The sequence below is a fragment of the Carcharodon carcharias genome, chromosome 28 (genome assembly GCF_017639515.1).
Source record: "Carcharodon carcharias isolate sCarCar2 chromosome 28, sCarCar2.pri, whole genome shotgun sequence".
Taxonomy (NCBI): Eukaryota; Metazoa; Chordata; class Chondrichthyes; order Lamniformes; family Lamnidae; genus Carcharodon; species Carcharodon carcharias.
This window is the reverse complement of record NC_054494.1, coordinates 21,530,484-21,547,521: the sequence shown is the minus strand read 5'-3', so window position 1 is coordinate 21,547,521 and position 17,038 is coordinate 21,530,484. Positions and strand designations below refer to the sequence as shown.

At 37.3% G+C, this 17,038-nt stretch overlaps 1 protein-coding gene across 4 annotated transcripts in view; it reads left to right on the top strand.

Moving 5' to 3' along the window:
- samd8 (sterile alpha motif domain containing 8) overlaps window positions 1-16,671 on the top strand; it is a 46,074-nt gene extending 29,403 nt beyond the window's left edge. For all 4 annotated transcript variants that reach the window (XM_041176354.1, XM_041176355.1, XM_041176357.1 and 1 more), the window contains 4 exons: window positions 3,794-3,889; window positions 7,558-7,675; window positions 8,156-8,306; window positions 11,406-16,671. In XM_041176354.1, the coding sequence (XP_041032288.1) occupies window positions 3,794-3,889; window positions 7,558-7,675; window positions 8,156-8,306; window positions 11,406-11,710 (670 nt within the window). In that variant the 3' untranslated portion in view covers window positions 11,711-16,671. The remainder of the gene's footprint in view (window positions 1-3,793; window positions 3,890-7,557; window positions 7,676-8,155; window positions 8,307-11,405) is intronic.
- Window positions 16,672-17,038: the final 367 nt, after the last annotated feature.

Genomic DNA, 17,038 nt, shown 5'->3' with positions numbered 1-17,038 from the left:
GAAACTGTTCCCACTTGTGAAAATATCGCGAATGAGAGGGCACAGATTTAAAGTAATTAGTAAAAGAAACAAAAGTGATATGAGGAAAAGTTTTTCACGCAGCAAGTGGTTAAGGTCTGGAATGCACTGCCTGAGAATTTGGTGGAGGCAGGTTCAATTGAAGCACTCAAAAGGGAATTAGACTGTTATCTGAAAAGAAAGAATGTGCAGGGTTACTGGGAGAAGGCTGTGGAATAGCTGTAGGTGAGTTACTCATTTGGAGAGCTGGTGTAAACGTGATGGACCAAATGGCCTCCTTCTGCACTGTAATGATTCTGTGATTCAAAGCACCGTATAAATACATATTGTAGGGATTAGACAGATGAAGACATGACCACCAATGGTAGGTCGAAGGGATTTCCTTATGCAAAGGATGCACAAGGGACCAGAGTTGGAGAAATGGACTAGAGCAAGTATAAGATGCAATTTTACCAACCGTCAGGGCAGTAGATTTTCATTCTTTTCCAAAGCTCTTTTAATTCTGAATTGGTGAGATCTGAATTTAACTTGTTCTTTTTCCAATTCTGATCAAGTTTGCAGTGTACATAAATTCAGCAAATATTGAGCCTATTATTTAGCAGTGAGCATCCACCCTGCCCTAAGACAAAATGAAATTCAACATTTTATGTAGGCTTAGTTTGAATTTGAAACTAGTTTGCATGACAGAGAATATATTGTTTGCCCAAATTAACATCATTAGCATTGGTCATGGTGGATTCTTTCATTTAAATTGACTGTGTCTATGATTTTGCTTTAATGGTCTTCAAGACTGGATTATTTGGGACATTCAGCCTACAAAGGAAAGGTTCAGTCGTAGGGTTGGATTATAAGAGATGTGAACAGTGATTTAAAATTTGGGATGTCAAAAATATTGATGCAAAATATTGTAGAAAGGAAAATGAAGAGTTTCATGGGCATGCTGTCCCAAGAAACAATAAAGTTGGGATGAGGAATGGCAGAAAGGAAATGTCAAATACTGATTTACACTCCAATCTGAAGGAAGAATCCTGTCTTCAGCATTTGCAAACATTGCCTCATTTTCATAAATGGGTTTGTTTCCTAACATGAGAGGATGAGAGGCAGACTGTTCATTTTTCACTTTGTGAATTCCAGTCTGGTGCCTAGAACTTTCTCCCTGATTTGTTTTTAATATCAGTAGAGTGACATAACATTTTAGGTGCAAAAGGGAGCCAAATTATCACTCAACATGATTAAAGTTTGACCAGAACATTCTTAGTTGGCTGTAAGAGATATTTTCCTTCTGTCAGTGATTTTTAATGCAAGTGCTAATAATGAATATTATTCTGGGGATATGAATCTGGGGAAACATTATAAGTGAACCAGCCAAGAATACAATGAAGTAGTCGGTATCTTTGCCCATTAGTTTCCATAGCTTGGATCTCCCTTGACTGGGTAAAAAATTACCAGATTTCATTAGAGCATGAAGGTTAGTTTTCACTTGTGTCTCAGAAGTTACCATTGACCTAGTCTGGTCACTATCAGCGCTGTATGATCACTTGCATCTCTATAACCTTCTCTAACCATACAGTCCTCCAAGAACTCTGTGACCCTTCGAACGTGCCCTTTTTCGCACTCACCATTCCCTTTGACCCAACCTTGGTGGCTGTGCTCTCAACTGTCTAGGCTGTAAGCTCATAAATTCTCTGCCTCTCCAACTTCCCCCATTTTTTGTAAGACCCTCCTTAAAGCCCACTTCTTTGACCAATCTTTCAGTTGTCCCAACTAATTTCTTCATTTTTGGCTTGATGTTGATTTTTGTCTGATCAAACTTCTTTGCAATGACATGGGACGTTTTTCCTACCATGATGGTGTTATATAAATAAACATTGTTGATATATTCAACTGTAAAATTATTTAGTGACCTTTAATGGTAATGCTTTCATTGTTTTCTACATAAACAAAGAGCAAAGGATTATGTCTTGCTTATTAATAGAGTGGTGTGTTTCTCTCCTCTCAATGGATCCTCCATTTACTGAGCGTCTTCAGTTGCTGTGGCACAATGTTTTTGTCTTGTGGGAACATCTTGTTCCTTAAGTTGCTCATACTTTTTGCTGCTGATGGTGGAAGTTGTTTCTACTTTACGAGGAGCTCCATTTTAAAATGTGGGTAAATTGAAGAAATGTTTCATTTTTATCTTTTGCCCTGATGCAGCATCCTAGGTGGGTCACAGACACTAATGTAAATGGCTCACTATCCTACCGATCACTGTATATTAATCACAGGTAGGAGGGAGGGTGGATTCACTGTATTAAGGAATGCTACCTTAAAAATTTCAAATTTATTTACAAGATTTGATCACCACTCTTAGCAGAGATAAGCAGAAAAAATTACATTTTTAAATAAGGTAAATTCCAAATGAGTTTAGGTAGCACTTCGTCCCAGGTACAACATTTGAGTTGAAAGGAACAACAGTGTGCATTTATATAGCACCTTTATTGCAGTAAGGCACTTCACAGGATCGTAATCAGAATCATATTGACACGGAGTCAAAAGAAGGAAATATGCAGACTCATGACCGGCAGCATGGCCAAAGAGGTCGGTTTTAAGGAACATCTGAAAGGAGGTGAAAGAGGCAGAGAGGTTTAAGGAAGTTTAAGATGGCATTACACAAGAGGCCAGAGTTGGAAGGCTGCACGAGTTTACAGAGATGGCGAGTACAAATACCATGGAGGAATTTGAATGTGTGGATGAGAGTTTTAAAATGGAGATATTGCTCTACCTGGAAGTCAGTAAACAAAGCCAGATTGTTGTTGAGCTGTATTACAGGTGGAAATCCTGATATCCTACAGTGAACATCTCAAGTGTAACTCTTTTATGGTCTGTTATTGTACTCTGCTTACAACTAATCTGGGTAGAGTCTCTTATTTAGAAATATACCTCTTGTGAGCTTTCAAGTTTTGCAGCTCTCTATCGCAGCCTTTTCTTTCTATTTTTCAAAGTTAATTTTGTTGTTTGTCATTCTACCAAGCTTCTGAGCTCATGTGACTTCCTTTCTTTTTTAGCTCATCTTGAGATAGAAGCTTTGTTTTTTTAAGCAGTGGTTCCGTTCTATATTGCCTGTTTGCCTAAGACATCTGGTTTGCAAGTGACGTAAGGGACAGTTTTTTGAGAAACTGCAGCAAACAGAAATCATGAATTGAAGGGATTTTTTTTGTGTGTTGTACATATCCACCTAGTTAATGTAACTATCAATCACTTATAACAACAATGTCTTGAGGCATTTCATCTGTCTTCATAACAAGAGTGGACCCAATATAGCCCTACAATATGACAATTGCTCAATTCATTCATTTCATTGCGACAGTGGCCTGAATTCAAATGTATTTATTCAATCCGATCCTAGCCATGACTTGGAGAAGGCTCTCTGTTGGAGCAGCCTGTGAATCGAATTCCTGATTTACCGTTCTGCTTCCTCTGATTTCTGCTCCAAATTGCATTTCTATTGAATTGAAGCACCTATTTCTTTGAAAGGAAGGGGTTATGTTCTAAACTTCACTTGCCTTGGATTTCTGTACTGATTACTGGTGGAAAGGTGGAGGAGTGTTGTGTATAGCTAGCCCTTTATGTTGAATGGGCTTTAAACCTCTGGAACATGTGTGTTTGTTGTGCCTCATTGTACAACCAAGTCCATAAATTGCAAAGAAAAAATATCAAAATAAAACAGAATTCTACTTGTCCAAATTAAATATGTTCCCAATTATATAATTTTATATTGTGCTGTTTTTGTTATCAGTGTACCTAGAATACCTTGGGCTTTCGCAATGGCTGAAGTCTGTGGCGTTGTGCTCTGCACTCTTTGGCTGTTACTGCTGCTACTTCATAAGCACAGGTAGGTTTTAGGGATCCTTATGTTGGGTTTTTGATAATGATAAGCAAGTTGTTCAACTTAATTGTTGAAATGTTGATTTTTACTGTAGACAAATTGGAGCTGGGCAAAGAAAGAAACTGGGAAAAGAAAAGGGGGTGTCAAAGAGCTCAGAGCTCCCATTCTAAAAGCCATATCAATGCAAGTGTTGAATTGAAATGTATAAACCAGGTAAATGAATGTTTCATTGCTTTGTGAGACTGAGGATATTAAGGAAGCAGCAATAATCTTCTGGGAAACAATCCATTTTATTTGTTAAAGAAGCAACAAAGCTATATATCTGCAAACGGAGTCCTGCACCCCTTTCCTGGAGAATCCTGCTATAGTTTAGTCTGCTGATCCTTCATGATTTGTACCCGCTCTGCAAAAGTGGAGAAGGAGGCTGTATTTAGGATGTATTGCATTAGAATTGGTAAGTACTTTTAAAAATGCACATGTCGTAACTTGGTGCCGACTTTTCCAAGTTGCTATTCTCAGCCAGATGCAGCATTCTTCACAGAAGCTCTATTTCAGTATTATGGTCAATTTTGTCAGATTAACTTCCTTGCAAAATAACTGACAATATTTCAAATCTATATTTTTTCAAATATTTGTTCCTGCTGCCAAACCTATTTCAAAGTGAAGTATAAAATCACAACTGAGGATTAGCATTTTAAAAGGTATTAAAATATTTAAAATGGTCTATTCTAAGCAAGTGACTTAGCTGATAATGAATATTTTTGGAGGTGAATAATTAATGCAGTATTTACCTCTAATTGATTTAAAAAAATCTTTTGCCTGAAACAGAATACCTTTGATATGACACTAAGCTTACTGAGCTGCCCAGATCACAAAGGCCCTGGTTTGATTCCAGGTCTATTATCCAAACAGGGCTAAAGTGAGGCACAGCAATTAGTGAATGGAATAAACAGTGAGGCTACCCATTCCTGATGACTATTAGTGGTTTCGCCTGGAGTGCATTAATGTGTGAACACAAGCTGGGATCAGGCTTATTCTGTTTTTTCTTGACCTCCCCGCCTAACATCCTTATCCATGGTCCGGGAGAGGGGGCTGCATGTAGTGTTAACCACTGGGGCCCATTCTCTAGGGGGGCCCGAGCTCATTGGCTGAGTAGCCTATCAGTCTGGTTAGTGTCCAAAGCAGCCAATCAGCTGGAGTGCAATTGTGCAAGATAAAGTAAAGTGCCTAGTGCCTCTATGAACCTTTGAGTTTACCTCCCCCTTGAACCAATAGCTTTATCTCGTAATTAACTCTCTTAACTTTGGGTGAAGTTGTCCAAATAACTTGCCCCCCTTAACCACAACTTCCAGAACTTAAAATTATGTCCATCGGTATTGGCACATTTCATCTTAATGAACATCCGGCTGGAGTAGTTTTTTTTTATTCATTCATGGGATGTGGGCTTCGCTGGATGGGGGCCAGCATTTATTCCCCACCCCTAGTTGCCCTTTGTCAGTCCATTTTCTAACCTTCAATACTTCAATTAACTTCAATTGAAGCTTCCTCTTTCCTGAGGAAAACAAGCTTCACACCATGCTGTTGGTGTTTTCTGGAGCTCCATTATTGGGTCTCTAGGGTTAACTGGGGTGATAAAGGATCCTGGAAACAAGAGAAGCGCCAGGGTCCGTGATTTCTCTTCCTGGCCCTGCCCTCATCACTGCTAACCCTCACTATCTGGCTCGTGCATGAAGACTTGGCTGATGTACCAGGGCCCTGTGCTAGCTTGCATATTCCAGAATTACTCACTTATTTAGGAGTGCATGGGGAGCAACTGGGGGAAGAAAAGAGCACCTCTAAGGTAAGAAGTTAAAATCCCAAACAAAGTGTGCAAAATGTTTTAAGAGCCTTTGAATTTAATCACACAAAATCCTTCCAGGAGTATACCATAGTAAGATTTATGCACCATATTTAAGTACATATTATAGGGTGGACTGTAACAATGCTGAACCTGTCACCATATGTTATTCCTAGGTGACTGGTGCTTGGCCACCCTGATTCAGTAGCTGTCCAATAGAAAACACCACTAATATCATAATGGGAGAGATGTTTCACTGAAATTTCTCACTAATTTTTATTTTAGGCTGTAAAATTAGTAAATGATCTGTTTCTGTTCCTAAACTTATCTCCCATGTAGAAACTTATTTCAAGTGTTACATTGGAAGTCATGGTCAGCAATGTAGTATATGAAGTATTCAATAAATGGGAAACAGAGAGGCCAAGCTGTGTATTTTAGCACGGAAATTTCACCTGTGGGATCTGAGTTTGAATCCAGCTCAGGAAGGGATGAAGGACTCTCCTCTTTGCCAATTGCATAGTTATAAAGTTTGTCCAGTGTTACTGATAATGAATTTAGCATCAAGCTCATTCTGAGGCCATGAGGCTGACTGGTGAGGGGGACTGAAGTAGGAATGCTTTTCAGTTGGTTTTGAGAAGGTTATTGGATTAGCAGAGGGGATGTTTGCTTCAAATCTGTTCAGTAATAGCATTAAAAGTGAAATAATTGACCCATCTCACTTCTTCTCAAAAGAAATTGATAAACAAAAGCAAAAGTCTGATTGTTTCAAAGTGTTTCTTAAACTTTGTAGACTTTCAAGTTCAGAGAAAAAAATTATGAGTTGGATGGATTGTAAATGCAGTAGATGTTTTGAAATGAGTTGGCCTACTCATTCTGAACTGTACACCGGAACAGTATTTTTTATTCTTTCGTGGGATGTGGGCGTTGCTAGCAAGGTCAGCATTGTTACCTGAATTGCCCTTGAATTTAGTAGATAGGGTTAACTGCATTGCTGTGAGTCTGGAGTCACATGTTGGCCAGACCAGGTAAGGATGGCAGATTTCCTTCTCTGAAGAGCATTACTGAACCAGATGGGTCTTTACAACAATCAATGATAATTGTCATGGTCACCATTTCAGATTTATTACTTAATTGAATTTAAATTCCGCCATCTGCCATGGTGGGATTTGAACCCATGACCCAGAGTGTTAGCCTGGGCCTCTGGATTACTATAGATAAAAACAAAAAAACTGCAGATGCGACATTATCACTATGCCACCTTCTCCCCCTATTTTGTTGATGCTCTGACATACTATAAATGAGTTCACATCTGCAGTCAGAGTGAGTTCTTTATCTTGCCTGTGCTGCAGTGCCAAATGGATGGTAAATTTGAATACAAATTTTCACCCATGTACCTTCTCATAGAACATGCAGGTTCTTGGGAATAGGTTGCATGCTAACCTATTCTCAGGTGCATAAGACAGAAGCACCACTACAAGAGGGAGAATAAAGAAGTTTTAAAGGGAACCTATCTAAAAAGTATTAGCAGTTGTCATATAATCACAATTTTATAAAAATGTATTTACAAATATCCCAAAATGTACTCTTCAAAAGGTTTTTCTCTAAAGGGCCCCTTCTAGTTATGGTGCTTAAGTACAATGTGCAGGAAATCAATAGTACTCAGTGCTCTGTTAACTTATCAAGGGAATGTGTGATTTTATCTTCTAAGAGGAATGGGAAATATAAATGTGTTTTGAATGCAATGGTAAAAAGTTATTTCATTAAAGTTAGCATTGTGGACTGAACTGCACTGCTTATTAACTGTATTTTTGGCTGTTTTTTTTTCACTACACTGTAGGTCTATCCTTTTTCGTCGCATGTGTAGCCTGATGGGAACAGTGTTCCTATTGCGCTGTGTTACTATGTTTGTTACCTCACTCTCTGTGCCTGGCCATCATCTGCAGTGTTCTGGAAAAGTAAGTTTGTGTAAACCGTGCTGACCAAAAAGTCAGTTGTAAAATAAGATGGCTCATGGTAGTAATGTTTTTTAAAAAAGCATTGCAAGATTTCTGGTTGATAATCAAATATCTGGCCTTTAAGTTGCACAGGTTTTATTTTCATATGATAAGGTTATAAATTAAAAGTGAACACGTCAAATTTCTACACTGTTTGCAAAGTTGAATGTGAAGGATGAGGTTTATGCATTTGAAAATGGCCTATGTACAAAGGAATCTATTATATCAGTAAAAGGGGCACTGTGACAATTCACTTGATGAATATTTAACGCATTGCGTAGGGTCACTCTAGACCAGACACCCACCATACATATCATAATGATACAATCATCTAAACTCATACAATTTTGAAGAGATTGTAAGTTAACCACTGGATATCTCGAGAAAAGCTGTGGAGCTAACCAGTGGTCTTTGTTCAACAATGTATGTTTTATTTTTCAGCTGTATGGCGACATATGGGCCAAGTTTCAAAGGGCACTTGCAATTTGGAGTGGTTTTGGAATGACGCTAACAGGCGTGCATACTTGTGGAGACTACATGTTCAGTGGCCACACAGTTGTCATTACCATGCTTAACTTCTTTGTCACAGAATGTAGGTATAAAAATGCTCTTAACCATCATTAGTTTACCATAATGGGCCAAGGACTTTTATTAAGAAAAGGCAATGATTTGTTATCAGTAGTGATGTTAGTTCAATGACTCAAGCTATTGTGTACTCTTAACCTACTTGTGACAAAGATCTTGGGAACAAGTTATGTAAAGAGTTTCATTTTTTAAGTGTGAGAAAAAATCCACAAATGAATTTACTGTGTGAGTAAGTATCAAATGTTACTTCTGAAGTCTCAAAGAAGGCCAAGTACAATTGTTTAATTATGTACATTCTTCCTCTAATGATATAAAACAGCTACCCACAGCTCATCAGACTGTGGTTATGTGCCTCTAACTACTAACTTTTGAACTGTATGAAACTTAAAGTTTTATTCCACAAATTTCAAAGTAACCCTTTTTTTTGTTTTATGCAATGTCTTTCAATATAGTGTATTGCCTGAGTAAACATGGTTGTGTACTTATATGCTTATCAAATTAAATTCATTTCCCACAGTTAAAACTTTACACACGCTAGTTCTGTTTTCTAAAGTTCCTGTTAAGTATCTGAGAGAGGATTAGAAGGATAGGCTGATAGGGTGAGATGAAGTAGAGTGGGTGGAGGCTCATGGAGCATAAACCAGTTGTGCTGAAATGACTTGTTTCTGTGTTATAAATTCTATGTCATTTTATGAAATTGTCACGTAATTAAGTTTATTTTCTTCAAACTTAAAATTATTTTATTGAACCTGTGCAGTTTCATGAAGTCACCATTAATCTTTAAACTGTCAAACATCAATTTGTTTGTAGAAAAGCATGAAGGGGTAAAAATTTAGCTTGGGACCACAAAATGGACGGTATCCCATTAGGAACCTATTCTACTCGGTGCCCAATAATGAAATCAACGGCATAGAATGTAGGTTGTGGGGGGGGGGTTGGTGCGGTGGTGGAGCGACATGTAATGAACACATTTTGAAACTCAAGAGTGACACTGTACTGAAATTGTATTTTGTGTCATGCCAAACCCAAGTAGTGTTGAGCCTGGGTGTTATGACACAGCAGTTGTTAAAAGCTGAGTTATTTAAAATCCCAGAGGGAAACTTTAAATAACTCTCATAACCTATATTTTCAAGTGGCATGTTTGAGATGCAATTCTAAATTCAGGAATAAGACCACCAGTTCTCGAGAGGTTTTTATATCAAACTACATGAGACATTTATTGATTTACACAAGTTAAACATATACACATGACTACGCATTACTGCTATCATAACTTTTTAACAAATTCCCAAATTAATCTCCACTAAGGCAACAACAACCCATAGACTTTAAGCAGAGACCAGGCAAAGCATTTTCACCTTACAAATTCAAAATAGGGCTCCTTTCACTTTGGTTTCTTTGCAGACAGTTGTAGGTTTACAGGCTTTGATGTTACATGCCTCTGCTCTGCACACACTAAACTGCCCTCTGTTATTCCCAGCACATCTCATTGAATGTAAATTCTCATTGTATCACCAGTACCTTTGAACTCCACCTCTTCTAGCAATAAAACGTCTTTCATAGTACCAATTTTATTAGTAGTATAAACATTGCTTGGTCTCTGCTAGCTAGGTGCCAGATTTCACTCCCCTTCTTGAATACTCTATTCAACAAAATGCAAATGCACTCTACCTTACTGTTCACATCTCAAAAGTACTATACATCAAAGCACCCAGACTAGCTGGCTTTAATCCAATTAAGACATAGCCACAGGCTAAACCTCTATTTTAAAAAAATCTCCAATAATTGTATATACATTAATAGCTTCATGACATTGGGGAACATAGTCTCATGTCTCTACCCCCTGGTGTCAGATCAGGATCTGATTCTAGATTTTGTAGAGTGGAAAGTGCAGTGATTTGAAGTTGCAGTATAAATGTATATGCCCTGTAACTAGTATTTATTCCTATTTCATGTCAGAAGTGACTAACATCCTCAGGAAACCTAATGAATACTATGAAGTGATTTTAAAAATCATTTTTCTTTTGACTGTATAAATCTATCAGTGCAAAATTTAACTCTTTTGTCCCCTGATCTTTTTCACCATATTAGCGTGTCTGTGCAGCAATAGATAAGCAAGGTTTTTAACATTGTGCTATAGGAGCTCTGAAACAAGAATGCCCTCTAGTGGTAAAGAAAAATTAAAAAACTGCTGATGCTTGTTTTTCGATTCATGGATGATGCCTACTCAGGGTAATGAGCTTCTGCCATGGGTCTTCATGAAGCTAGTAATCTGAAACCAAACAGAAAATGCTAGAGGCACTCAACAGGTCAGGCAGCTACTATAGAGAGTAGTGAAGTTCATGTAGCAGATGCAGATCCTTTGTCGAAATGTTCTGAAAGGTCCTCATCTAAAATGTTGATTCATTTGTTCTTTCTACAGAAAATCCTGGACCTGTGGAAAGAACAAATATATTTTGGTTAGATTGGCAGCTAGGTTGATTCAATACCGCTTTCAAAAGGAAATTGGATAGATATTCAAAAGGGAAAAATTTGCAGGGCAAAGGAGTGGGACAGATTGGATAGCTCTTTCAAAGAGCCGATACAGATACAATGGGCTGAATCTTTGGGCTGTCTGATTCTGTGTCTAGACAAAGTTTGGGAGGCCTCGTGGCACAGTGGTAGCGTCCCTATCTTAGGGCCATGGAGGGTGCATTTATAATTTTATAATACAGGTTGATTATCAGCCTGTAAATCCTTCCAATACACCTGATGTTTGGCGGTAAGAGCGGAGAGTTTCCTGGTCAGCCATACTGCAGAAGGCAACGGCAAACCACTGCAGTACTTTGCCAAGCATCATTGTGGATCAATCCAATGGAAGCCCATGGTCACCAATGCCCTCTTAGGGCCTGGTACCTGAAAGAGGAGGAGGAGGTAAAGTTTAATCTGGAGAATTTTCTAAATTAAGCAGATTATAATGTATGACAGGCTCTAAAGTGATTGCTCAAGATCAATATTGTACTTGATATATTTGCTTTCATCTTATGGTTACTGGCGTTGGTAACTGGGCTGAAATGGAAAATTAAACATAACTCCTAATGTTTCCTCTTCTTAAACTCTCAATTAGATACACCAAGAAGCTGGAACTTCTTGCACACCTTGTCTTGGGTGTTGAATCTGTTCGGGATCTTCTTTATCCTTGCTGCACATGAACATTATTCAATTGATGTCTTCATTGCATTTTATATCACCACAAGACTCTTTTTGTATTACCACACACTAGCCAATACTCGAGCATATCAGCAAAGCCGAAGAGCACGGATTTGGTTCCCAATGTTTTCATTCTTTGAATGCAATGTCAACGGCCCTGTACCAAATGAATATAGTTGGCCACTTTCTAGACCAAGGTTATTGAAAGCATTAATTGGATAAATAGCCATCCACACTAATGAGTTGTTTGTTGGACAAAGAAATTATTAATTGAACAATAGTTTGTTTTATACCCAAGATTAGTACAAAGGCTTGTGTCAAGCCAGGTGCAAACATGAAGGGGAAGGAGACTTTGATATGCAATTGGTGGTTTGGTTGGTTCTTGATTAGTCCACCAAGTTGGAAATGTGCTCTTTTTTCCCCAGATGAGTCAAACTGTCTTAATTTGGGAAACCTTACTCCAGTTGGTGGCCTTATACAGTGTGCATGTTTTGAACATTTGGGCATTTCTCCCAGGAGCATACCTGTACCTGATGGGCCTTTAGGCAGCCAGTCTCGGTAGCGGTGATGATAAAGCAGTAGGATTCCCACACAAATTAACGCTGCTAAATTTAAAATAAGTTTTGTTATCCTCAAGAGAAAAATTAATACTTTTTTTAAAAGCCAATGAGACACTGGGATTGTTCAGAACATCTGAGAGCTTTGAAAGCGTTTTTCTAAGTGGCAGGTTTTTAAGAATGCTTGCTTAAAATAAACCTGTTTTTTGCAGTGTTTTTCATGAGGTTTTATTTCAGGGAAGTGTGGTTTCACGCTTGTTTAAGGAAACACTGCGAAAACTTATGGGAAATCTGAAAATAAGACCTTAAAAAGCCGATGGAAAGCATCTTTGTTATACCGCATCATCAATATTCCCCTGAATACCACATGGGTGTTTAACCAAAAATTACCCAAAGTATCTGTTCTTGAAGCAATAAAAATATGTTTTCCAATACTGCACCTTTGGGGATATATCTAATACTAGTCTTAGCCGTTTTTGTTTTGAGATGTTCGGTGGTTAACTATGACTTCACTTCATCTCATTACACACCTCAAATCTTTCATGCAGTATTAACAGTGTAATGTGATTTTTGGAAATTAGCCCTCATAATGCATTCATAAGCAAAAAAACTCAAAGAACCACTTGTAATTTGTTTACAATTATGTAGAGTTTATTAGAATACACTATTTGCAATTAATATCTATTTGAATTATCTAAAACATAATTAGGCACAATTTCGAAAACCATTTGGTAGTTCTTATCAACCTTTAGATGGCATTTAGCATTGATCCTGTTGGATAGTTTACTATACAGAATTCATTGCAAGTGGGTAGAATCCTTCCTGTAATGTAGGTGGTGTTGTGATGGCACTTATACTTTAGTGACCTATCATAAGCACTTTTTACATGTTGACTTGCAGGCTTTAGTTTATTTTGCCTGGGTTTGTTAGTTTTCATGAAGCAGAACTTTGTGGTAATAAGGCAACAGGCATACATTACTGTTCTAAAAATGAACATATTTTAACAGCTGTGTCAAAAAAAACCAACAACAGTTTTAGTTTTCTTCAATTAGCCATTATTAGCATATTATAAATCAATTTGACTAGATGATATAACAAGCAGAGTTCCACTATATTTCAATGCAAATATTTACTCATAGTTTATTTGTCAAATAATTTGGACAAATATGTGAAGGTTTCTTGCTATTGAGTTTACAAGTTAAAACATAAGAAAAAGCTGAGGCTTGATGTATTTGTTGGGTTCTTTTATCACTTTTAGAAATTTTTTTGAAGCACGTGTATGTCTCTTGATGCTGATAATTATATTGTTAGAAAATAGATGGCATCAGCAATACAAATGGCCAATTAAACAATCTTTATTTTTAGGATCTGCTCATCATTGGCACTGCAGATCCTTGAAGTGTTTTATTCAACTCACTTAGATCAGCAATTGAAATATCACAATTAGTTTGAAGTATTCTAATTTATATCTTCATGCAGTGGGTAATGACTAAATTCAATGTTAATTGACATTGGGGCAATACCTACCAATTTTAGTTTGCTGCTCAAAGTGTGTTGCAAATCAAATATTCATTCTCCAAATTGTCACTGAAATTGTATCACTCCCTGGTTTAATGTTGGTGTCTCGCATGGTAATGTGTTGTCATTGCACTAAACAACCTCAACACATTCAGATTTGGCTGTTTTTGTCTGTAGCATAAGTCAATTGTCTAGTTATTAAACCGAAAAGCAAAGCATTTCACTGCATGTGTGATTGATTGTATGAATCTTCTGTATAAAGAAGCCACCTGAAGCACTGGATCTGAATGAGGTGACTGTACCATGCTCACAACCAGTTGTGTCAATAATTGTTTACATTCCGTTCCTGTTGAAAGATGCCTAATGATGCAAAATTCAAATTCTGCTCAGCTTTAATGGTCATTCCCTGAATTGTATGTATTAGAAGCCTTTCTAGCAGACTTTACAGAATCTTAGCTTTAGAATGATGAAATGACCTTTACCAATGAGAGTGATTTTGCATGCACTGGAAACTTAAAACTTTAAAATTATTGATGGCAGCAGACTTTATAAGGCAAATTCTTAATAACTGGTTGTGTTATCACATGGCTAGACTAACAAAAATTATCTGTAATCATCCACGAACCCTGCTAAATATTTTTGATATTGAATGTTATTTCCCTGGTCTTCCTGGGTCAGTTGCTCCTGTTTCCTATTTAAATTGAGAAATGAAAGTCTCTGTGGCATTGTATTAAAATCTTTTTCTTCCCATTTGTTGCAAAACGGTGTTTTTCTATAGTTCTTGAATGACATTGCAACATTGCATGTTTAATACTACCTCTTTTCTGCAGTTTAATTTCACCCTCATGCACAGTTGCAGACAGTAACCCAGTGCCACTTTTGAGAAGTTTGTAGGTGTCTTGGCCTGTGTTGTTCCTGCTTGTTCTGCCATTAGATTACTTATTTAACAAAAATTTAACTTACTGTCATTTCCATATCACATCAGGCTGGCTGATGCAACATCCGTCCCTTTGTGAAATGGCAGTAAATTAGGTTAGATTGTGAACAACTAAAGCAATCTGTTCCATCTTGTACAGTGCATGAGTGAAACCCTGCCAACTTGCAGATGTACCCAATGTTGCTGGGTGGTAATTGATGAATGTTAACTGTTTTATTAACTTTTATGCTGTAAATATAAGTATTAAAAACATGCATTTGCCTGATAACGCAACAGTTGCATTGCAAGAGACCAGGAAATGTGGTCCAGTTCACTGCCCAATAGCTCCAACAAGTTTGCAAAAGGGGGTACCCGAGAGAAGCTTATTTCTCACTCCATGCTTATTTATCCTTCTTTAGAATTATTTATTAGTGGCTGATTTTTGTGTAGAACCACTGAGTTTACCCCGCCCCCCCCTTGCAGTTTCCTCATGTAATGCAACTAAAGTTAATGTCACAGGAACCAAACAGACATAGAAAACAGGGCCTTTATACATATTATCTGCTTCCTGTTGTTTTACAATAAAAAATTGCCATGAAGGATAGTGGTATGTTACCTGGGAATTGTGTGACCATTTAAATTTATTGTCGTACTGTGCATATCCTTGGAGGTTGTGATGAGCTTTGAAATGTGTGTGCTATTCATTAGTTTGCTGGCATTCTGATATTGTTACAGTATCAGTTTTATCACTCCAAATATTTTTCCCTTCTCTCTTGCATGATGTGCCATTCTCTTTATCAGGATGGTGAGCTGATAACCTGTTTCCAATGATCATCTTGAGTTGGATGTTTAAGGTGCTTAAGGCATGGGGTAATTCTGATTAGTTTCTCATGGCTATCCTCCCATTGGGTTGGGGGGAGTGCTTGAATCCATAGCAATACATAACATCAGCCATTTCCAGTGAGAGGGCAGCTTAATAAAACTTTATCTTAAGGAGTGTAATGGGGGACCATATTGCCATGTGAGTTTTCTTTCTCTAGTATCAGTGCAACTAGAAAAGGCAAGAGTAAACTAGTTTCCTTGTCTCACAAATTTTATTGGAAGATAGTTATAATGGTATATCAACATCCTGCCAGCTGACACATTGATGCTCTTGAAGAGCAAAGCCTAGTAATATTTGCCAAGGAAAATTAGAGTTGTTAATGACTATAAAACTCAAAATGGGAAAGCTTGAAAATTATATTAATTATTCCAAAATGATCAACATTGTATTACCATTTTTAATACTTGGGTTTGGGTGACTTCTTGTGCTTTGTACCACTTTCAATACCTCTTCTCAACTCTCTCACCCCCCACTCCCTTCATGCCCTAAATGTGGCATCGTCACATTTCACACTTTTGTCATTTTTCACATCTGGTGATATTGTACCAATTGTTTGAAAAATTAATTAATTTAACCATTGTGGAGGCGACCTTGGAAAGATGGGATAAACAAACCTGAGAGGTTTTGAGGCAAAGAAAACAAGCCAGTGCATGAGAATAAAAGCCACTCATATTTTTGTAAAGCAGAAGCTGCACATACCAGCTGTTCTGAGTGAATCTGATCCTTGTACTTCGAGGACATGGCCAGTTATTTGAGGCAGAGTGGAAAGGTGTCCTTCTTGTATGGTTCTAAAATAGCCTTATGCTGTATAAGATTGTAGGTTTTTAGAATAAACATTCAATGTCAAAAATCCCGAAATTTAGATGGCCTTGAATCTTTGTGTATGACTGTGCAATACACAAGTGTTTGATGCAAACCAACAACAAAATTAGAAAAGAAACAAACCATCAGCACGTTATTTTCACAAGCGCCCAATTATTTCTTCTTATAAAAATATAGGTATATATCTAAAATGAAACACTAAATTAAAAGAACTGTTAATGGGCTGTTTTCTTTTGGGTTTAAATGCTGTTCAGTATTAATGTTATTTAATGAGTTCAGATCAGAGGTATTTAATGTTTACATTTGTATTGTTTGTCCTATTAAAATTAATAAAGTAAACTAAGTAAAACAGTAACGTTTTGCAGATTTCTGTGCTTTAGCTCAGTGTAATTCCATCTTTATAATGGTGCCTTTTGTTGATGGCATCCAGTATGAATTCCAAAATGTTTTTGTGTACAACTCCTGAATAAATTTGTTCGATACTGATTATCAATGTTTTTGTGTTGTCTCTCTTCCACTTCTGTCCCCTGTCTTAACTAGACTGAGAGCTGGCAGAATACTGCTGATAATTAAGTTCAAGTATGTGATGATGGTTAGGAATGGAACTTGCTCTTGGCTCTTCAGCATCTGGTTGCAATTCTACATGATGAATACGTCATCCGCCCATTCAGCTAATGGGCAGAAAATCTAGCTGGATATGTTGTTTGGCTCAATTTTTCCTTTTACCATAATGATAAATGAGATTTTATGCCTTGATGGTGTTGCTCTACTTGAATTCTTTGTTATTTCTCTTATATATTTGCCAAATCCTAAATTTAGATTCACTTGTTTTTCTTTTTAATTTGTTATTGTAA